General features: G+C 39.5%; 1 protein-coding gene across 3 annotated transcripts in view; it reads left to right on the forward strand.

Moving 5' to 3' along the window:
* Nucleotides 1-24,315, forward strand: part of LOC141095458 (ATP-binding cassette sub-family B member 5-like) — a 105,589-nt gene that overhangs the window by 60,459 nt on the left and 20,815 nt on the right. For 2 of the 3 annotated variants that reach the window (XM_073581463.1, XM_073581464.1), the window contains exons 11-23: nucleotides 2,284-2,394; nucleotides 2,517-2,642; nucleotides 2,730-2,933; nucleotides 5,873-6,043; nucleotides 6,170-6,331; nucleotides 11,069-11,227; nucleotides 13,924-14,067; nucleotides 14,401-14,505; nucleotides 17,849-17,926; nucleotides 18,015-18,098; nucleotides 19,945-20,148; nucleotides 20,633-20,733; nucleotides 23,995-24,135. In XM_073581463.1, coding sequence (XP_073437564.1) covers nucleotides 2,284-2,394; nucleotides 2,517-2,642; nucleotides 2,730-2,933; nucleotides 5,873-6,043; nucleotides 6,170-6,331; nucleotides 11,069-11,227; nucleotides 13,924-14,067; nucleotides 14,401-14,505; nucleotides 17,849-17,926; nucleotides 18,015-18,098; nucleotides 19,945-20,148; nucleotides 20,633-20,733; nucleotides 23,995-24,135 — 1,790 coding nt within the window. Of the gene's footprint in view, nucleotides 1-2,283; nucleotides 2,395-2,516; nucleotides 2,643-2,729; nucleotides 2,934-5,872; nucleotides 6,044-6,169; nucleotides 6,332-11,068; nucleotides 11,228-11,826; nucleotides 11,972-13,923; nucleotides 14,068-14,400; nucleotides 14,506-17,848; nucleotides 17,927-18,014; nucleotides 18,099-19,944; nucleotides 20,149-20,632; nucleotides 20,734-23,994; nucleotides 24,136-24,315 lie in introns of those variants that run through there. The other variant, XR_012233393.1, reaches the window with a different exon arrangement.

Raw genomic sequence — 24,315 nt, forward strand, 5'->3', positions numbered from 1 at the left:
TTATCACACCTTGTACCGTGGTGGTCAGTATCTCAACCATCACAGATCAGTGGAAGACAGATTTTACAACAGAGTCATTTTCCATCTCCAGAGTCATTGAGTAGGTCTCTCTCTTCGATAAGCTCTTATAGTCTCTACAGCATTCGACACTGTGGATCATCAGCTCCTCCTCACTATGCTCCTCTCCATCGGCATCAAGGATACCGTTCTCTCCTGGTTTTCCTCCTATCTCTCTGACCACTCCTTTACTGCATCTTTTGCTGGCTTCTCATCCCAACATCTTCCACTTACTGTTGGGATTCCTCAAGGATCGGTTCTAGGCCCCCTCCTCTTCTCTTTGTATACTGCCCCTATTGGTCAAACAATCAGCAGATTTGGTTTCCAGTACCATCTCTATACTGATGACACCCAATTATACACTTCTTCTCCTGACATCAATCCTGCCTTTTTACAAAACTCCCGCGATTGTCTAAACACTGTGTCTAACATCATGTCCTCACTATATCTGAAACTGAACCTGTCAAAGACTGAACTCCTTGTGTTTCCTCTCCACTAATGCACCTACGCCCGACATTGCCATTTCTGTGTGTGGTTCCACTATTACTCCCCAGCAACATGCCCGCTGTCTTGGGGTCATTCTTAACTCCGAGCTTTCATTCGCCCCCCACATCCAATCACTGGCTTGCTCTTGTTATCCGCACATCAAAAACATTTCTAGAATTCGACCTTTTCTTACTTTCGACTCCGCAAAAACTCTTACTGTTTCTCTTATTCATTCTTGTCTAGACTATTGTAACTCTCTACTAATGGGTCTCCCTCTTACCAAACTCTCCCCCTTCCAATCCCCTTCCAATCTGTCATGAATGCTGCAGCCAGGATCATATTCCTCGCCAATCTTTACACTGATGCCTCTACCTTGTGCCAGTCATTACACTGGCTACCCATCCACTCCAGAATCCTGTACAAACTTATTACCCTCACCCACAAAGTACTCCATGGCTCAGCATCACTACATCTCCTCCCTTGTCTCAGTCTACCACCCTACCCGTGCCCTCCATTCTACTGATGACCTGAGGTTAGCATCTTCAATAATCAGAACCTCCCTCTCCCGTCTCCAAGACTATACACGTGCTGTGCCAATTCTTTGGAATGCACTTCCCAGGTCAATACAATTAGTCCCCAATCCCTACAATTTTAAGCGTGCCCTAAAAACGCACTTATTCAGACTGGCCTGCCGCCTCAATGCATTAAATTAACTATCCCTGTGTGGCACAGTCACAGCCAAAAGTTTTACCATAACCAGGTTCCCCGCATCATGGTCCCACATGCTTTATGCATCTATTAGCCCTCTGTGTCTGTGCTGATACACACTTAACATTATGGCTGGTCCGAACAATGAAGGCAACTGTTACCACCCACCTTTCCTGTCTACCTTTTTTTTCCCTCATAGATTGTATACTTGCGAGCAGGGCCCTCATTCCTCTTGATATCTGTTATGATCTATGTGATTATTGTTAGGCTGTAATGTCTATTGTCTGTACAAGTCCCCTCTGAAATGTAAAGTGCTGTGGAATATGTCGGCGCTATAGAAATAAAATTATTATTATTATTATTATTATTATGGTCAGCAGGGGCCTCTCTTTCTCTCTCCTACAGAGCTCATTCACACAACCATATTTTTGGTTTGACGGCTGCCCGTGAAAATAACAGATACTACCCGTACCACTGTTATTTAGTTTGGCAGTGCAAATGAGTGATTTTTTTTTTACTGACCAAATCTGTGTATGAATAAATTGCAGCATTCGCTAGATTCTTCCACAAAGCGGATGAGACTCGCCCATTCAAGGGTATCGGTGCATGAAAAAAATCGGATGCCATAAGGAGCCGCAATTTAGCATCCATTTTTGATGGATACATTGCAATTCTGTAACATAGGAAACTGTAAACGGTCCTGTAAATAATTAATAGCTGTTGCAATTTATCATTCTGATGTTCAGATTGTGAGACTTGCCTGTTTTTTAACTAGGAGCAGAACTAGGAAAAGCAAACTAATAACTTTAAAATGGTGAAGAATTGAGCAGAAGGGATATTAGAAATATATGTAAATATTCATTTACGTAGCAGTCAGTCTATTTGTACAAAACCGGAAAACTTTGCAGAAGTTTAGGACATGATTCCTGACTTTTCATACTTCAACAAATACTTTTGCGCAGACAATAACTTTTTTTTTACAATGACAAATTCCGCTAACTTGTATCTGTATTTTCTTTCCTAAAACCACAGGCATCTGCAATTAACAGTTTTTCAACCGAGGGGTATAAGCCTGATAATATCAAAGGAAATGTTGAATTTAAAAATGTGCATTTTTGTTATCCTTCAAGACCAAAGGTTCAGGTAAATCCCATTTTATGCTTTTGCTAGATGCCCTATTACTCCATTGTGTTATATTCTTGCGTATTTTGCGTGACTTTGTATTTGTGAAAAAACATAATAGACTATGTTCTGTTCAAATGAAGGTTTTAAAAGGATTTAATCTAAAAGTTAAACCTGGACAGACGGTGGCATTGGTTGGGCAAAGTGGATGCGGTAAAAGCACCACAGTGCAACTCCTGCAGAGAATGTATGATCCACAAGAAGGAATGGTAAATACTTTTTTGATACTTTTCTTCAGATATTTGATTTTTTTTTTTAGGCTTGAGTTATTTCAGTGTTCTATTTTTCTTCTTTAGGTAATGGTTGATGGCCATGATGTAAGATCCTTGAATGTTAGACACTACAGAGAAATGATTGGCGTAGTCAGCCAGGAGCCCGTCCTGTTTGCAACAACCATAAAGAACAATATTAAATATGGCAGATTAGATGTGACAGATGAAGAAATAGAGAGAGCAGCTAAGGAAGCCAATGCCTATGACTTCATCACGGCACTGCCCGATGTAAGTATGTGCAATTTATGGGCCACTGCTCATAGATTTGTTTTCAATTTTCAAGTATTTAGTGACAAAAAGTCAAGATCCCAATCTTCTAACATTTGAACTTTACTTTTAAGGAGAAGGATTTTTCTATTTTTAATTTTAAATGGTTTTCTCTTAAATAAGTCATAGTTCAAATTATTACAGTAATTTCATAATTCATTAGTTCACAAACTAAAATTAAATCAGTTCCCTGGGACAATGAAATGGCAAGAAATAATATGTAAAACCCGACGGGCTCCTCTATTGGTGACATCTGTTATTAACGAGGATGACCCTACTCAGTAATTATCATCCATCCACAGGATAGATGATAACTTGCTGATTGCAGGCGGTCTGAGAGCTGGGTACTCCATCAAACCTTGTGCAAGCTGCACCGCCAATTCAGTGTTAAAAGAACTGTCAGAAATAAGAAAGCAATATACTGTCCATAGTCCATGCCTTGAAAAATTGGTACAACCCCTCTAAGTTCAAACATAGATTGACGTATTGAAGTGTCACTCTCTCTGTAGGACCTGGCATGCCTATGATTAAAGGGAAATTTTATTTGTATAATGGGCATCATGTAATGATTTATTTCTACTGTGGAGGCACTGCAAGGGAATTGCTGGTGCTCCCAGCAGTAGGATAATCCGGGATCAGGTTATTTCTCGATAAGTCTTGTAACAAAAAAAATTGCCGTTTGTAAAAAGGCAAGTCCTCTAATGTGCATCTCCAAATGTAAATCAAAACTATGTGCCAGGAATTTGCCCAATGGCTTTGCTGCTTGTTAAAAGTAAAGTTTAGAAGTTCAGCATAAGACCGTGCTACTCCGCATCTGATAGATTGAATATTGGCTTTGTATTAAAAGCCTTGTGCCAAATCTAAGATTCTTGGCAGAAGGATAAGCTTTTCAACCATGCTTCTGCAGAATCTTTTAAAAAATAAAACTCATGAAATAGGCCTGCACAGAAATGATGGTCCCCTTAACTTAATATTTTGTTGCTCAACCTTTTGAGGCAATCACTGCAATCAAACAATTCCTGCAACTGTCAATGAGACTTCTGCACCTCTCGACAGGTATTTTGGCCCACTCCTCTAGCGCAAACTGCTCCAGTTGTCTTGTGTTTGAAGGTTGCCTTTTCCACACGGCATGTTTCAGCTCTTTCCAGATATGTTCAATAGGATTTAGGTGAGGGCTCATAGAAGGCCACTTCAGAAAAGTCAAATGTTTTCCTCTTAGCCATTCTTGAGTGTTTTTAGCTGTGTGTTTTGGGTCATTATCCTGTTGCAAGACGCATGACCTGCGGCTGAGACCAAGCTTTCTGACACTGGGCAACACATTTCTCTCTAGAATCCCTTGATAGTCTTGAGATTTCATTGTACCCTGCACAGATTCTAGACACCCTGTGCCAGATGCAGCAAAGCAGCCTCAGAACATAACAGAGCCTCCTCCATGTTTCACAGTAGGGACAGTGTTCTTTTCTTGATATGCTTCATTTTTCTGTCTTTGAACACAGAGCTGATGTTCCTTGACAAAAAGTTCCATTTTTGTCTTATCTGTCCATAGGACATTCTCTCAGAAGCTTTGTGGCTTGTCAACATGTAATTTGTTAAATTCCAGTCTGGCTTTTTTATTATTTTTTTTCAACAATGGTGTCCTCCTTGGTCGTTTCCCATGAAGTCCACTTTGGCTCATGCAACAACGGATGGTGCGAACTGACACTGATGTTTCATGAGTTGAAGTTCACCTTTAATCTGTTTGGAAGGTTTTCTGGGCTCTTTTATTACCATTCATATTATCTGTCTCTTTGATTTGTCATCAATTTTTCTCCTTCAGTCACATCCAGGAAGGTTGGCTGCAGTCCCATGGAGCTTAAATATGTGAATACTATGTGCAACTGTAGTTAGAGGAACATCAAGCTGCTTGGAAATGGTCTTATAACTTTTACCTTTAACATGTTTGTCTATAATTTTCTTTCTCAACTCTTTCCTTTGCTTCCTCTGGTCCATGTTGAGTGTGATACACACCATGTCGCCAAACAGCACAGTAAGTATCTGTAGCCCTCTACACAGGCCCACTCACTGATTCCAAGATTGTAGACACCTGTGATGCTAATTAGTGGACACACCTTGATTTAACATGTCCCTTTTGTCACATTATTTTCAGGGTTACCATCATTTCTGTCCAGGCCTAGTTCATGAGTTTTATTTTTAAATATTTCTGTGGAAGCATGGTTGAAAAGCAAAGTCTGACTTTCATTTGTTCGTTTCAAAGAATTTTTATTTATTATTACTTTTGTCAGATTCAAGTTATTTCTGTGACCATTGTGGGTTTTTCTGTCATTAGACGAGGGGTACCAACAATTTTGACCACATGTGTTTATAAGCTCTAGGTTAGTCTGATTTTAAAGCACCACTCCAGTGTTTTTTTTATTTCAGAGCTAGAGTGGTGGTACTAAGTTCCTTGCCACTAGTATTATAGTATTATACTCACCAGCTGCCGTCTTCAGCTGTTCCCAGCACTGCTCCACTCCGATCCGCATCCTGTGATCGCAACTACCCACTGACAGGAAGTCAGAGGTATTGATCACAAGCTTTCTATGGAAGTCTATAAGAGCCTCATTCTGGCCTCTTTTTGGCTCTCATAGCCTTACATTGAGTTGTGACATCCAGATTACACAACAAGTACTGGAGCTATCCGGACGGTCATAACCTGCAGAAGGTGATCAGTGTGGCACTGAGGACAGATGAAGATGGTGGCTGGTGAGTATAATACTAGGGGCAGGGAGCCTAAATTAGTGACACCACTCCAGCGAAATAATAGAAAAACACAATTGAGTGGTTCTTTAAAAACTTGATTAATAAGGTAAGGTTGTGTTGAAAGGTCAACTAATACTTTCCATGGTTTTCTGCTCTTTTAGAAATTTGAAACTCTTGTTGGGGAAAGAGGAGCTCAGTTGAGTGGTGGCCAAAAACAAAGAATAGCAATTGCTAGAGCGTTGGTACGAAATCCTAAGATACTTCTGCTGGACGAGGCCACCTCTGCTCTGGATACTGCTAGTGAGTCTGTCGTACAAGCAGCTCTAGATAAGGTAAATAAGTTTATGTATTATCAGATAAAATAATCAAAGTTCACATGATTTTGAACTTTTTTTTTACAGTTATATTACAGCAGTTTAAAGTTTATCATCTGATAAAGATATTATACCTGTTTTCAGGCCATTGAAGGGCGTACTACAATTGTTATTGCTCACCGTCTCAGCACTATTTGGACAGCAGATTTGATTGTAGTGGTGGAGAATGGCACTATTGCTGAGCAAGGAACACATTCAGAACTAATGGAAAGAAAGCGAATATATTATTCTCTTGCAACAGCCCAGGTATGTTCACAATATGAGAATAAAAACCGTTAACATACTTTTGGTATATCATACCATTTACATAAAATTTTATAGCAGCAGTAATTGAAGCTTTTTCTTCTTAGATTTTATCTACCAATACAAAGGGTTGGGCTCATTGAATGAAGTAAACCTTTCCAGAACATATATAAGAAGATCTGTTTTTTAGCAAAGATGACATGAAGCGAGCATGGACCACAGGCACATAAAAAGCCAGTACATAAAATCATACATACATACTAGAAATGATCAAATTGTTTTGAGATTTGCAGATCCTGGCAAATTCAAACAATTTGCAATTCAACTCACATAGATCACAAGAAAAATACCCAGTGTTATTTCACATATTGTTGAAGGAAGAACGGGACCATATGGTTTGAGGCGTGGCATCACAATGTCAACCAGTTATCACATCACATGGTCTAGAGCTGCATATCGGACTCTCACAGGCCCTAAAAAAGATGAGGTAGAAAAAACTACCTTTTTCACTCCTAGTTGAGAAATCAGCTAACCTGCTCCTGTTCCATAAATAAAGGGATAATTTTTGGACGCCTTGTGAAAAAGCTACTGATTCATCGCTTACAAAAGAGCAATGCTGTTGATACTCCTCAAGCAAGGATAATTTTTAAAGCAGCACATGTGAAACCACAGCTTTATCCATTTGCATTGTCTGGTAAGAAGCACCAGGGAGGCAGGCAAATACCGTACATGCAAGAATGGATCATTTTTGGATAGATATAACAATATAAGTATTAGTTAAAACAGTCTACTAATGCATTATATTGTGAAATAAATTGCTGATTAATATGGGTTACCATTAGTGTTGAGCTTTCCGATACCGCAAGTATCGGGTATCGGCCGATATTTGCCGTATCGGAATTCCGATACCGAGTACCGATACTTTTTTCGTATCGGATACCGGAATCGGAAGTCCAAAATGCAATGAGCCACAAAAGTGGCTCTGATTGGCTGCCGAAATGACGTCATCATGATGCGCTGTCTGTGCGCATCATGATGCGCCGTCAGTTCGGGCCTTCGGGGGGGCTGTGCCGACTGTCCGGGGGTCTGTACCGGCCTGCCGGTGGTCTGTGCAGGCTCCAGTGGTCTGTGCCGGCCTGCTGGGGGGCTGTGCCGGCCTGCCGGTGGTCTGTGCAGGGTCCGGTGGTCTGTGCTGGCCTGCCGGGGGGCTGTGCCGGCCTGCCGGTGGTCTGTGCAGGCTCCGGGGGTCTGTGCAGGCATCGTCCGATGGGACTACAAGTCCCATCGGGCGATGCCTGCTACCATGACAGTGATTGACACATTAGCCAATGATGGGACAGTAGTAGTCCCATCATCCGGCTAATGTGTTGAATGTAAAAAAAAAAAAATTACATGCTACATACATACAACATGCATACTACATATATACTACATGCATGCAACATGCATACTACATATATACTACATGTAACATACATACTACATATATACTACATGCAACATGCATACTACATACATGCTACATACTACATGCATGCTACATACTACATACATGCTACATACTACATACATGCTACATACATACTACATACATAATACATATATACTACATGCATGCAACATGCATACTACATATATACTATATATACTACATGTAACATACATACTACATATATACTACATGCTACATACATGCAACATACACACTACATGCTACATACATACTACATACATGCTACATACATACTACATACATACCACATGCATGCAACATGCATACTACATATATACTGCATATATACTACATGCATGCAACATACATATATACTACATACAATACATACATATAGACATACAGTACATATAACATAGAGTACATACTTACCGTCACTTGTCACTTTGATCCCCGAAGCCATTGTCGCCTGAGGGATAAATATCAAAATAAAAAAACACCAATATACTTACCCCGATCCGCAGAAGTCCACGAGGGTCCCACGTCCATCTTGCGTGGAGAACAGCAGCATCAGCTGATGCTACCGTTCTCTACCAGCTCCAGGAATACAATGATGGAAGGTAGGTATCCTTCCGCACTGTATTCCTCCACCACTTTAAAAAACAAAAAAAAAAAGTACCTAGTCTCACTTTATGCCATTGCTGCGTGGGAATTTCCCATGCAGCAATGGCATAAAGTGAGACTAGGGACTTTTTTTTTTTAAAGTGGTGGAGGAATACAGTGCGGAAGGATACTTACCTTCCGTCATTGTATTCCTGGAGCTGGTAGAGAACGGTAGCATCAGCTGATGCTGCTGTTCTCCACGCAAGATGGACGTGGGACCCTCGTGGACTTCTGCGGATCGGGGTAAGTATATTGGTGTTTTTTATTTTGATATTTATCCCTCAGGTGACAATGGCTTCGGGGATCAATGTGACAAGTGACGGTGAGTATGTACTCTATGTTATATGTACTGTATGTCTATATGTATGTATTGTATGTAGTATATATGTATGTTGCATGCATGTAGTATATATGCAGTATATATGTAGTATGCATGTTGCATGCATGTGGTATGTAGTATGTATGTAGTATGTATGTTGCATGTATGTAGCATGTAGTGTGTATGTTGCATGTATGTAGCATGTAGTATATATGTAGTATGTATGTTACATGTAGTATATATAGTATATATGTAGTATGCATGTTGCATTCATGTAGTATATATGTTGTATGTATGTTGCATGCATGTAGTATATATGTATTATGTATGTAGTATGTATGTAGCATGTATGTAGTATGTAGCATGTATGTAGCATGCATGTAGTATGTAGCATGTATGTAGTATGTATGTTACATGTAGTATATATGTAGTATGTATGTTACATGTAGTATATATGTAGTATGCATGTTGCATGCATGTAGTATATATGTTGTATGTATGTTGCATGCATGTAGTATATATGTAGTATGTATGTTGCATGCATGTAGTATATATGTAGTATGTATGTTGCATGCATGTAGTATATATGTAGTATGTATGTAGCATGTATGTAGTATGTAGCATGTATGTAGCATGCATGTAGTATGTAGCATGTATGTAGTATGCATGTTGCATGTAGTATATATGTAGTATGTATGTTACATGTAGTATATATGTAGTATGCATGTTGCATGCATGTAGTATATATGTTGTATGTATGTTGCATGCATGTAGTATATATGTAGTATGTATGTTGCATGCATGTAGCATATATGTAGTATGTATGTTGCATGCATGTAGTATATATGTAGTATGTATGTAGCATGCATGTAGTATGTAGCATGTATGTAGTATGCATGTTGCATGTAGTATATATGTAGTATGTATGTTACATGTAGTATATATGTAGTATGCATGTTGTATGTATGTAGCATGTATGTAGCATGTAATTTTTTATTTTTTTTACATTCAACACATTAGCCGGATGATGGGACTACTACTGTCCCATCATTGGCTAATGTGTCAATCACTGTCATGGTAGCAGGCATCGCCCGATGGGACTTGTAGTCCCATCGGACGATGCCTGCACAGACCCCCGAAGCCTGCACAGACCACCGGCAGGCCGGCACAGCCCCCCGGCAGGCCGGCACAGACCACCGGAGCCTGCACAGACCACCAGCAGGCCGTCACAGCCCCCCCGACAGGCCAGCACAGACCACCGGAGCCTGCACAGACCACCGGCAGGCCGTCACAGCCCCCCAGCAGGCCGGCACAGACCACCGGAGCCTGCACAGACCCCCTGGCAGGCCGGCACAGCCCCCCGAAAGGCCCGTACAGACCCCAGAGAGGCTGTACCAGGCAAAAATAGGGTTTTTCTTATTCCGATACCGGAAGTCCCATAGACTTGAATGGGACTTCCGGTATCGGAATCGGCGATACCGATACTTTTTTTAAGATCGGCCGATCCATTCCGATCCGATATTTTCAAGTATCGGCTGGTATCGCTCAACTCTAGTTACCATATGTTTTTTCTTAACCTGGTATGTTAAGGTCACGTTGATATTTCCAAGGTTGTGTTCTCATTAAATGCTAGAAAGGTGTTCAGTACAGTTCTAGTTGACCTTAAAGTATTTCATATTTGTTCTGGGAAATTATACCGGCTCATAAGCACATGGAGATTTGTGGTGAATCAATTTGCCATAAATCATACTTTTGCATTCAGGAGCACTCATGCTTAATCACTTTCCTAAAGATGGCAGCTGAACCATTAAAATTTTCCTTTGCTTGGGAGCAAAATATTAAGCATCAGTGTCCCCAGTTGGGCATCACTTATCTACAGGTCTAATTAAAGATATAAACCCACAGTTTACTATCTCACATCACATAATATAATCAGTCCCCATCCTGTGGTCTTTAGTTAATTGTGAATGCTCCTAACATACTAACCATAAATCAGTACATGGTGACAATGATTTCCTAATGTTTTATGGTGATAAATTATCTTTTTTCCATTGTAATCTGATTTGCTGTATGAAACAGCCCATAGTAAAGTAATAAGAGCATTTGCATTTCGTTCTTTAACCTAATTTAAAGGGAATGGGTCAACAATAAATGATGTATCATGTTTTTGCGTTAAATGTATTTTTCCACCCTTGTTTAAAACTTTTACACGGTAGCTTTCCGCTATATTCATGGGTCAATACATGATATAGACAGGACATTGCCACAAAATAATCTCATCCCCCACAACTTACTTTATTTTCAGACTATAAAAGCGGCAGAAGAGGCCGAAACTGGACAAAATGAGGAAGCAAAACAGGACAAACCACCTCTAGTGCAGAGATTATACTCTAACATGTCCAATGGAAAATTTTCTATATCTGATAATGGAGAGGAAGAAGATAATGAAGAGGAAAGAGAAGAGGTGAAGAGATAGCAAGTAGAGATAAGCAAATATATTCAATGGGAATTGAATTCTATGTGAATATTACAAAAGCCTGCATTTGTCCAAATAGGGATTTTTTGTAATTCACTTCTGCGTGGATTCAACTGAACTGTAAAGTGCCAACAAACACTTGAAAATAAGCAACTTTGTGATATATCTTATCACAGAAATCTGCTTCTTTCTCGTCCACAATATATCACGATTAGTTATTATCAAAATTTTAAATTCTGAGGTAAAATCTGTATTCAGTGAAGACAGATTGTTACATTACTGAGATAGGAGATGGCGGCTGTTACTGATGATTCTATGTAGACGGGGAGAAGGGAGGCGCTAGATGCAGAGCTCCTTCTCCTTCTATTTATACAGGATCTCATCAGTAGCAGCCGCCATCTCCTATCTCAGTAATGTAACAATCTGTCTTCACTGAAGACAGATTTTTCCTCAGAATTGAGAAGAATTTTGATAAAAACTAATCGTGATATATTACAAACTTGCTTATTTTCACGTGTACTATTGATGTTCTGTCCTTGGTGCATATTCTTATCACTGCCACGAGTGCTGAATCCATCTCATGTTAGGTCAGGACATTCGGCTCTGATGAGGCCCATGACATCATCACCTTACATGTGCTTGTGCAAAACCATTGGGGGTGGTGAGTAGAAGATGAGACAAGGAATGGACGGGTGATAGTGAGGAGTGGAGTGTCCAGGAGATGAGCGCAAGGTGAGTCTCAGTATTTTTTTTTATTTTTACTTCTTATGTTTGTTATCCTCTGGGGTTTGGAGAGACCTCAGAGTATAATAAGGGACATTCAATTCATAGAGAATAACTTCTTTGGGCGTAGCTTTTGGCTGGTTTAAAAGTAGCAGTCTCCCCTGACGCTGGTGTTTAAAGAGGTCACAATTAGTGATGAGCTCGTTACTCGAGTTTTCCGAGCATGCTCGGGTGTTCTCCGAGTATTTTGGGCATGCTTGGAAATTATGTTTTAGTCCCCGCAGCTGCATGATTTGCGGCTGCTAGACAGCCTGAATACGTGTGGGGATTTCATAACAATCAGGCAATCCCTGCATGTATTCAGGCTGTCTAGCTGCCGCAAATCATGCAGCTGCGGGGGCTAAAACTTAATTTACGAGCATGTCCAAGATACTCGGAGAACACCCGAGCATGTCAGAAAACTTGAGTAATGAGCACACTTGCTCATCACTAGTTACAATGTCCCTTAGTCACATATATATCTCTAATATAAATGTCCATGCTGGATTTATTCAAGTGGTTCATGATAGATGATAAATTGTATGCATCAATATACACTTTTGTCTAAGATTGTGCTACCTAATTGTTGGCTTCATATACAGTAGTAACTGACAACATTTTGGTGGATGATGTCACATATCAGGCCACATCTCCATTCCCGCCAAGTCATATCCCATTTCTACTGAGCCACTCCTCTTTGGCAAGTTGAAAATAATGTCTAAAACACATAATTGTGATGAAAGGCATGTATCTCAAATTCTCATCCATTCTTTGCTTTTGAGAAGCAAAAAAGACGTTACAGACAGTACATGTAGGGGGCAGAGAGAAGGGAGGTAAAAGTTACTATAGGATTGGACTGCAAAGGGTTTGCTTGTAGTTTGTAACTGTGCAGATATAAAGGTTTTCACAGGATTTGTATATGCCAAATAATATTTTATCTTGTCTTGAAAATATTTTCTCCATTTTTGCATCCTTTGCAAATCATTAACATGTCCATCCATCCTGTGATTTCCATAATTCCATGACTTTTCCTTTTTGGTGTTGCAATTTCAATTTAGAGGAGCGTAAATGTATGCTATAGCTCTGAGATAACAATATAAGCGTTATCAGTTTTAGCAACAACTGTGATCATAGAAGAATCATAGAATCATAGAATCGTAGAGTTGGAAGGGACCTCCTGGGCCATCTGGTCCAACCCCCTGCTCAAAGCAGGATTCGCTAAATCATCCCAGTCAGATGTCTGTCCAGCCTCTGTTTGAAGACTTCCATTGAAGGAGAAGTCACCACTTCTCGTGGCAGCCTGTTCCACTCATTGATCACTCTAACTGTCAAAAAGTTTTTTCTAATATCTAATCTGTGTCTCATCCCATTCAGTTTCATCCCATTGCTTCTAGTCTTTCCTTGTGCAAATGAGAATAAAGTTGATCCTTCTACAATGTGACAGCCCTTTAGATATTTGTAGACAGCTATTAAGTCTCCTCTCAGTCTTCTCTTTTGCAAACTAAACATTCCCAAATCCTGCAACCTTTCCTCATAAGACAGGGTTTGCAGACCGGTCACCATTCTGGTTGCTCTTTTCTGAACTTGCTCCAGTTTGTTGATGTCTTTTTTAAAATGTGGTGCCCAAAACTGGACGCAATATTCCAGATGAGGTCTGACCAAAGAGGAGTAGAGGGAAATAATGACTTCACGTGATCTAGACTGTATGCTTCTGTTAATACATCCTAGAATTGCATTTGCCTTTTTTTCTGCTGCATCACACTGTTGACTCATATTCAGTCTGTGATTTATTAGTATACCCAAGTCTTTTTGACATGTGCTGTTGCTTAGGCCTATTCCTCCCATTCTGTATATGCTTTTTTCATTTTTATTGCCCAAGTGGGAGGCATTAACACAAATAGCTTTTTACTTCATTTCCACAGAAAAAACTTCCAAACATTTCATTTTTCCGGATATTAAGACTGAATAAATCAGAGTGGCCATATATTATGTTGGGAACATTTGCGGCAGCGATCAATGGAATAGGTCACCCAGCTTTCAGTATACTATTCGCTAAAGTTATAGCCGTAAGTATATTTTATGCATGTATCTTCCATATTTCTGTTAAGAATGCAATACTCAGTTCCCACTGGGCTTTTTTTTCATCATTTTTGATAAATCACTGCAAAAAAGCACAAAATTCCTGCAATATGTCAACACAGTATTGAAATACTTTTCATAATATTTAGGATAATAATAATCAAATAGCATGATTTTACATAATTGTGTAGACAAGCCATGAAAGCAGGATTAAAATATGAAGAAAATCCATAATTAATTAAGCTAGTAGAGTGGTAATATAGTTACTATACATTCAGAATCATAGCATTGATATCGTTTAATCTTTTCTTTTTTAACAGATATTTGAAACTAACGATTCAGAGAAAATACGATCCGAAATAAATTTTTATTCTATAATTGTTACAGTCATTGGTGTGGTTTCTTTCTTCACATATTTTCTGCAGGTTAGTTAACTCTTAATTACTTCTATAAATTGTACTCTGCTGTAGTATTCTGCTGTAGACACATAGGCACTTTTTTCATCAAAGCAATTTTGCCAGAATTTTGGCATAAATTGCTTTGAAAAGTTGCAAAATTTTTGCTGCAATGCACCAGTTTCTTTCAGCTCTGCCAAAGTCGGTTGAGTTTGTGCTCGGACTGCTGCCAGAGGCAAAATTATCTTCACGTCTCATGGTAGAGCAGCCCTGACTACTATGATATTGATAGTCTGACACCCAACACCCCCACAGGTCAGCTGTTCTTCGCTCTGGAAGCAGTTGGACGTAAATAGTTGTGGATCTGAACAGCACAGCTCCATCAGCTATGTAGAGGGCGGCCATTGCTGGGTTCTGCAGATCAGGTCCTATTTAAGGAATTGTAGCTGAATTGTTTAGTTTCCCAATTGTTTCCATTCAACTGTTGCCAGAGTTGGTAAGAGCCAACTCTTGTGGGTTGCTGGGCTTTAATTTCTCATCAATCTGATATCACTGACTATCCTAAGGATAGTTCATCAATATCATAGTTGTAGATAACACTTTTAACCCCTTAACGACCGCCGATACGCGTTTTAACGACGGTAGTTAAGGGTACTTAAACTACAGCGCCTTTAATTAACGGCGCTGTGAAAAAAATATATAGCGCCCACCAGAGTCGGATTTTCTCCAGGGTCTCGGCTGTCGGGGGCAGCCGAGACCCCAGAATACATGATTTGGGTTGGCTTTTACTGACCCCGTTTTTGCAATCTCCGTTATTAACCATATAACGGCGATCGCAAAAAAAACCTTAAGTTTGCATTTACTTTCTCTCTCCTCTGATGTGATCACACATCAGAGGAGAGAGAAATAGGGTCCCCAATCCCCCCGGTACCTCCCGGTGGTCCTCGGTCCCTCCTGCATCCTCCGGTGGGTGCCGCCATCTTCTTCCGGGAAGAAAATGGCGGGCGCATACGCAGTGCACCCGCCGAATCTGCCAAAAGGCAGATTTCATTTATTCATTGAACGTACATTTTGATCACTGTGATAAACCCTATCACAGTGATCAAAATTAAAAAAATTGTAAATAACCCTGCCCTTTATCAACCCCTTAGTTAGGGAAATATAATGAAATAAAGAAAACATATTTATTTTCATTTTTATATTAGGGTTAGGGTTAGAATTAGGGTCAGGGTTATAAACTTCTGTGAAGCACTTGAGGGGGTGCCCACCACACATCTAGATAAGCGCCTTGGGGGGTCCAGTTTACAAAATGGGGTCACTTGTGGGGGGTTTCTATTGTTTAGGCACATCAGTGGTTCTGCAAATGCAACATCACGCCTGCAGAACATTCCAGCAAAGTCTGCATTCCAAAATGGCGCTCCTTCCCTTCCGAGCTCTCCCATGTGCCCAAACAGTGGTTCCCCCCCACATATAGGGTATCAGCGTACTCAGGACAAATTTCCCAACAACTTTTGTGGTCTAATTTCTCCTGTTAGCCTTGTGAATATAAAAAATAGTGGGCTAAAAAAATCATTTTTGAGGAAAAAAAATGATTTTTTATTTTCACTGCTCAGCTTTATAAACTTCTGTGAAGCACTTCAGGGTTCAATGTGCTCACCACACATCTAGATAAGTTCCTTAAGGGGTCTAGTTTCCAAAATGGTGTCACTTGTGGGGGGTTGTCACTGTTTAGGCACATCAGGGGCTCTCCAAACGTGACATGGCGTCCAATCTCAATTCCAGCCAATTCTGCATTGAAAAAGACAAACTGTGCTCCTTCCCTTCTGAGCTCTGCCGTGCACCCAAACATTGGTTTACCCCCACATATGGGGTATGATTGTACTCAGGACAAATTGCGCAACAACTTTGAGCATCTAATTTCACCTGTTACCCTTGTAAAAATTAAAATTTGGGGGCGAAAAGAATTTTTGTGGAAAAAAATGATTTTTTATTTTCACAGCTCTACGTTATAAACTTCTGTGAAGCAATTGGAGGTTCAAAGTGCTCACCACACATCTACATAAGTTACTTAAGGGGTCTAGTTTCCAAAATGGGGTCACTTGTTGGGGGTTTCTACTGTTTAGGCACATCAGGGGCTCTCCAAACACAACATGGCATCCAATCTCAATTCCAGCCAAATTCTGCATTGAAAAAGTCAAACAGCGCTCCTTCCATTCCAAGCCCTGCTGTGCGCCAAACAGTGAATTACTTCCACATATGGGGTATCGGCGTGTATTCAGGAGAAATTTCACAACAAATTTTGGGGTTCATTTTCTCTTTTTGCAATTGTGAAAATACAAAAAATTGGTTCTGAAGAAAACAATTTGTAAAAAAAGTTAAATGTTAATTTTTTCCTTCCACATTGCTTCAGTTCCTGTGATGCACGTAAAGGATTAACAAACTTCTTGAATGTGGTTTTGAGCACCTTGAGGGGTGCAGTTTTTATAATGGTCTCACTTTTGGGTATTTTCTGTCATAATGACTTCAAATGTGATGTGGTCCCTAAAAAAATGGTTTTGTAAATTTGGTTGTAAAAATGAGAAATCGCTGGTCAACTTTTAACCCTTATAACTTCCTAACAAAAAAAGTTTTGGTTCCAAAATTGTGCAAATGTAAAGCAGACATGTGGGAAATGTTATTTATTAAGTATTTTTGTGACATACAATATCTCTCTGATTTAAGGGCATAAAAATTAAAAGTTTGAAAATTGCAAAGTTTGAAAAATTTTCACCATATTTCTGTTTTTTCTATAAATAAACGAAAGTCATATCGAAGAAATTTTGCCACTAACATGAAGTAAAATATGTCACGAAAAAACATTCTCAGAATCAGCGGGATCCATTAAAGCGTTCCAGAGTTATAACCTCATAAAATGACAGTGGTCAGAATTGTAAAAATTGGCCTGTTCATTAAGCTGCAAATTGGCTGCGTCACTAAGGGGTTAATGTCTTGATTAAACCTAAGAACATAAGCAACTTCATCAAAATGAATACATGTACCTTAGTATCAAATCGATAAATGCAAGTTTTTGGATAAACTGAGGCAAATAAATCGCAAATTGCACAATTTTTATACCTTTTAATCTGCAATTGTCCATTTTGGAAAAGTGGCTAAAAATTAAAGTTTAACTATTAGCGTGTGTGGTTGACAACTATTACAAATCTATGTCTTTCTTGTTGCAAAAAATATACTGAATTTTTAGGACTTTAGCATAGGCCAAAATTTGGTAGTGTAATGTTTTCAGATAGTTCCTATTTCAAGACATTGTACTGTTTTATTCATTATTTTCAGTGTATAGTATATTTTACAGATCATGCTCTGTGTTTTTTGATAGGGCTTCATGTTTGGAAGATCAGGGGAGGTCCTCACCATGCGGCTGAGACAAATGGCATTTAAATCTATGCTGCGCCAGGTTAGTTTGACAATGAATGTTATCCAATGAGGTGAATCTAATCTGTTGATCTGTGGTTATATTGGATATTCTTACTATTTGTCTTAAGGAAATGTCATGGTTTGATGACAAGAAAAACAATACTGGAGCTTTAACAACTCGACTGGCCACAGATGCTTCACAGATACAGGCTGTAAGTACACATACTATTTCATCAATTTGATTCAGAACATTGATTTTTCTAAAATTTTGTTATTGGGTTGTGGAATTGGTATGAAATGACCCCACAACCCAACAATTAAACTTAAAGGGATATTCCCATCTCCAAGATCATATCTCAATATGTAGTAAGTGTAGTAATATTAATATTAGCAAATACCTCCAATTAGATATTTAAAATAGTTTTTCTGATTCGCTATGTCTCTTTCCTCATGTGCAGGGCATTGCAGGACCTTAGGTATCCATGGTTACAACACTGATATAGCGAAGGTCAAATAGCTAGTTGCTAGTGGTCATAACCATGGATACCTAAGGTCCAGCAATGTCCTGCACATGAGGAAAGGGACATAGCATATCATAAAAACTATGCTACATTATAATTATATTATATTATTTCTAATAATATCATTATTATCACACCGACCACATATTGGGATAGGATCTTGGAGATGTCACTACACCTTTAAATAAAACATGAAGTGTTAAAACTGCTAAACTTATAGGGTGCTTCTTTTGATCCTGTCAAGCACTGGGACCTGTAATGGATAGGTGTCTTATAGATGCCTCTCCATTACTAATCCGTGGGCTTGATGTCACCTGACAATACAAAGGTGATATCAACCCACAAATATGAACCCCACTTGCCACTGCTACAGGACAAGTGGGAATCTAATAGATGCGCCATTTCTGGGTGGTTGCAGGCTGCTACTTTTAGGCTGGGGTGCCAAAATCCATGCTCCCTTACCATCTTGAGAATATCAGCCCCCAGCTGTCTGCTTTAGCTTGGCTGGTTGTCAAAAATTGGGGGACTACATGCCATTTTTTAAATTAAATAATTAAGAAATATGGTGTTGGGTACCCCTCTATTCTTGATAACCAGCCTTGCTGAAGCTGACAGCTGAGGGTTGCAGTACCCAGCTGTGAGTTTTGCCTGTCTGGTTATCAAAAATACAGGGGAACCCACGCTGTTTTTTTATTATTTATTTACTGGCTGATGAATACTCCCAGCGGCTTCTGCTCTCACTGTTATTAGTGGCAGCAGGTGTTAGCTATTAGGAGCAGTAGTCCCTTCAGCCGACACCAATGACTGGAGGTAAACTTTATACCTCCAATCACAGGTGTGAGCTCACACTGTCATTTGACAGCATGGGAAACATGGCTGTCTGATATGCGGTGATGATTTTACCTCCGAACAGAAGCGGTGTTTGTCGCGCTGTCATGCATGTGACAGCGCAACAACAAACACCCAGTGTTCAGGGGGCGAACCCGAACAGTAACACGGACTTCCTGGTGAAGTCCGTGTTCAGTGTTTTTGCCTTAACAGTAGGTGTTTGGTACGGACGCTGAACTTTGCTGTTCGGGTTCGCCCATCTCTACAGTTCAGTAGTTGCTCTTCATTGAATGAGACACTTTGAATAGTGACTCCAGACTCAGCTATCACATGAAGAATAGAATTATTGTTGCAGGAAAGATGTATATCTTTGTACCGTGTTAGCCAGTAGATAGAAAAATATTCAGAATTGAGAGTCCTCAGTGGTTGATACCTTTTAATGGCTAACTGAAAAGATGGTAATACATTGCAAGCTTTCGAGACTACTCAGGTCTCTTCATCAGGCTAGACTAATGAAGAGCCAGATGAAGAGACCTGAGTAGTCTTGAAAGCTTGCAATGTGTTACCATCTTTTCAGTTAGCCATTAAAAGGTATCAACCACTGAGGACTCTCAATTTAGAATTATTGTTGGACACCCTATTTAGGCCTACATAGATCCTATATAGGAATACAGTTTAATGCAGTATATTTATTTGTCAAATCAATCAGGCAACTGGCTCAAGACTTGGACTGATCGCTGAAAACTTTTCAACAATGGGAGTGGGCATCATAGTTTCTTTTGTATATGGATGGGAAATGACATTGCTTATCTTACTCCTGGTTCCAATTCTCGTGACCACTGGCTTTCTTGAGACCAGAGCACTTGTTGGCTTTGCAAATCGAGATAAAAAACAGCTTCAATATGCTGGAAAGGTAAGTGCTCATCATTTTATTGACTGCTAAATGTACAAAATAGAAATGCTCATGTATACATGCAAAAATCTGATATCTAAAAATTATTTATGGCTATTTCTTTAGCACCACTTGGAAATGGTGGTTTAGTGTTGTAGAATCTTCATACATTGCTCCCAAGGCACGCACTGTGCACAAGTGATGAATTAGTGGATTATACTGTGGTTCATTGTGCAGTCAAATGTTCGAGGAGCTGCTTGAAGGGATCGCTGGGCTAATTCAAAACTGCAATCCCTTTATTCTTGAAACTTGGGTGTTTCAGCAGTTCGGACCACCACCCATCAAAAGTGATGGCATATAATTATTTGCCTGACATGCTAAATCATGGATGAAAATTTTACATAGCATACTTATCAATTTGGTACATTTAAGGCAGATTCTAATTTCATAAATGTGAATATTTGGAAATATATAAATATTTTTCTGTTCTTATTAAAATTAATAGATTGCAACTGAAGCAGTGGATAATATCCGAACGGTGGTGTCACTGACCAGAGAAACAACATTTGAAGAAATGTATAGCGAAAGCTTACAGAAGCCATACAGGTCAGAAGTCATTCACATTTATCTATATTATTACACTCACAGTTGTGTTGTCCTCCTGAACTTAAAAATTGATAGCTTTATAAAGGTTTGTCTAGTTTATACAACCTCTTTTTGTTAGCGAGATGCCCTAATCCTGTAATCAATAGTGCTGCTGGAAATGAAAAATTACACAACGGCCATTGAAATTTTTGGCTAGTTACTGCGATGTATATTGCAGATCCTCCATTGTGAGAGATGATCTGTATAGTAGATCTCTGGTACTGGGATAGATTTTTAGAGCAGTGACTTGACACCCGCTTTGAAATGGAGTTTTACACCCTCTTTTTGAAAATTGCCCAGAAAACTCAACAGCAAAGTTTCCATGTGTAATTTATTTATTTTACTCACTTTTATAATTCCATTAATTACACAGTGCTTTACAGACATTATTGGCATCTCCAATAGTTTTCTGTTCTGGGGTCTCCACCAGGACTCCTGACTCTGCAGCCAATCAGTGGCTTCAGTCAGATGACTATGTTCATGGGACATCATCACTTCTGGGTCTGGCAAAGACCATCAAAATGGCAGCATTAAAGTGGTGGGAATTGGGATGGGCAAGGAACACTTACCGGCATTTTTTCTTTTATTAATATTGCTTCTTTCAGCCCAATTTTCAAAAAGGTTAGAAAGCCATTTCCCTTAAATGTCTTTTACGTGTTTCAGGACTTGAGCAAGTTATATGTACAAAAGCCCTTTTAGTGGGATTGGCCCACAATCTTTTGTGCATGAGGCATCCTTACTTAAGTCGACGAGACAACAATCAGCCAAATGTTTGTAAGAACCTTCATTCCCAATCATTGCTGTGTGTTAACTTCTCACAGTTTTGCTGCCATACAAGCAAATGCTGGTCCTTTGTTGGCTGATGACATAATCATTGCTGGCAGCACATCTCCCTGTCTAAACAGTGAATTTGCTAACAACAATATGTAAATCGTACATATTAGTCCGTAACCTTTTACCACACAGTCACACTCTGTATCAAAATGTTTAACACATAATCCAGATCAACAAAAATCCGGAATAAAGGAGTGATTAAACTGTATTAGAAAATCGAAAATATCAGGATAAAAGATATACAGCATAAACTCATACAATGGAGGGAGACCTTAATGTAGGGCAAAAGAAATAGCTATTCGCATATACAGGGGTTGGACAAAATAATGGAAACACCTGGAAACATCAACAAAAGTTAGTTTAATATGGTGTAGGTCCACCTTTTGCAGCAATTACAGCCTCAATTCTCCGAGGTATGGATTCATACAAGGTGTGAATTGTTTCCAAAGGAATTTTAGCCCATTCTTCAGTTAAAACACCCTCCAGTTCTTTGAGCGACGATGGCGGCGGAAATCAACGTCTAACTTGAATCTCTAAAATCGACCATAAATGCTCAATAATGTTGAGGTCTGGGGATTGTGGGGGCCAGATGAGCTGCTCAACTTCATTAGAATGTTCCTACTGCCATGCTTTAACGATTCTAACTGTATGAATTGGTGCATTATCATCCTGAAAGATGGCGTTCCCCTTCGGGAACAGTGCTTGAACCATAGGATGCACTTGGTCGCCCAAAATGCCTAAACAATCTCGGCTGTTAATTCTTCCATGAAGGGATATTATTGGCCCGGCGGATCTCCACGAAATAGCACCCAGATCATCACAGAACCTCCGCCATGTTTTACGGTTGGGAGAAGGCAGTCTGGATGGAATGCTTCTTTCGGCTGTCTCCAAACGTACACTCGGCCCGAGATCGGAAAAAGGGGAAATGATGATTCATCTGAGAATATCACATGTTTCCACTGCTCGAGGGACCAATTCTGGAGGTTTCTACACCACTCTAAACGCTTGGAAACATTTGTCATTGAGAGCAGCGGTTTTCTAATTGCAGCTCTTCCGTGGAATCCAGATTTGTGCAGCTCCCGACGAACAGTTTTCATGGAAACTGGGTTCTATAGGTGTTCATTGAGCTCAGCAGTGATTTTCGGAGCCGTGGTCTTGCGATCCTCTCTCACAATTCGCTTTAGAGTCCGACGGTCTCTCTCAGTCAACTTCGACTTTCGGCCGGACCTGTGCTTTGCTGCAGACGTTTTTCCTTCTCTTTCAAGCGCAGTCATTACTTTGGAGACAGTACCTCTTGACACGCCAAGCATTCGGGCACTTTCTGTTACACTAGCGCCTGCCATACGAGCACCAACAATTTGGCCTTCTTGAAAATCCGAGAGGTCTGCCATTGGTATCAGGTTCTCATCAATGTTCTTACAATTCTGCAAAACAAACAGTTAATTTACATGCACATATCACATAACACAAATAATCAATTACAAAACATTACCATATGTCACGGTTTGCATGTTTATAACATGTTCGAAGATTATGATGCCAAAACGTTAGGTGTTTCCATTATTTTGTCCAACCACTGTATATGGACCTACTTGGCGCAATGCCTTTTGACTAAAGTATATGGGTCCACTTGATCATTTGCAAAATCATTGAGGTGCTTAAGTGCATAAGTACATACAGGTCCCTTGATTATACTAAGTTCGTTTATGCAGATACATGCCTGTATAATACATGGAGTGCTCCTACCATAAGAATACAAGGTTGCAGATTATATTTTTACCTGGAATCAGAGCAAGTGCAGGTCCATTGCTATGTCTCACCACCCCAACGCACGTTTCACCTATTCTTCTTCCGGGGTAAACCATGTGGGGAAAATAATTGTATTAATGACCACTTAGTTCCATACAGTTTGCATCGGTCTATGATAAAGAGTCTTTAATCCAGCAATAACTGACATACAGCATATACCATTGATTAATGCGTATTTTAGGCAAAAGTCTGCCCATCTAAATAGCACCTTTACTCCTGATAGCAGATATTCAAGGAAAAATGGATAATGTCATCTTGAGTAGACAAGAAAGACAGGCAACCAATATAACATTTAGCTATAGGTTTGTTTTTACTGTTACACTTCAGAATAAAAATCTTTTTTTTTTAAAGTTTTTTTAAGTAAACTGATCTCTCACATTTCACTTTTTTCGGGAGCGCCAGCACCAGACTGGATTTTTTTTTTTCCTTTTATTCAGCTATAGGATGTGATGTACATGACCAGCTTCTCCACACTTACCAAGCTACACAAATTATATTTATTTGTTTTTAATATCGTGATCTGTGATTCTGCCTGTTGGATCTTAATAATGCCTTGCCTATAAACGTATTTTTTTCTAGGAACTCTCAGCGGAAGGCCCAAATATACGGCATCTGTTTTTCATTTAGCCAGTCGTTCATTAACTTCGCCTATGCAGCAAGCTACCGTTTTGGAGCTTATATGATTGAAATTGGAAGGATGAACTCAGAGGAAGTATTTCTGTAAGTATTATTATTATTGTTATTAGGATTATGTTGGATGATCATTAAGATAAATAGCCACCTGAATCTATGTCCAGTCTTGCACTGCTATATGATTGAGAATATAGAAGATGTTCATAAATTCTAAGTGACTTGGCTCTATAGATGGCAGCTAAGGCTGGTTTCACATTCGCGCTTTTT

The sequence above is a fragment of the Dendrobates tinctorius genome, unplaced genomic scaffold (genome assembly GCF_039654945.1).
Source record: "Dendrobates tinctorius isolate UK_male_01 unplaced genomic scaffold, ASM3965494v1 ptg000070l, whole genome shotgun sequence".
Taxonomy (NCBI): Eukaryota; Metazoa; Chordata; class Amphibia; order Anura; family Dendrobatidae; genus Dendrobates; species Dendrobates tinctorius.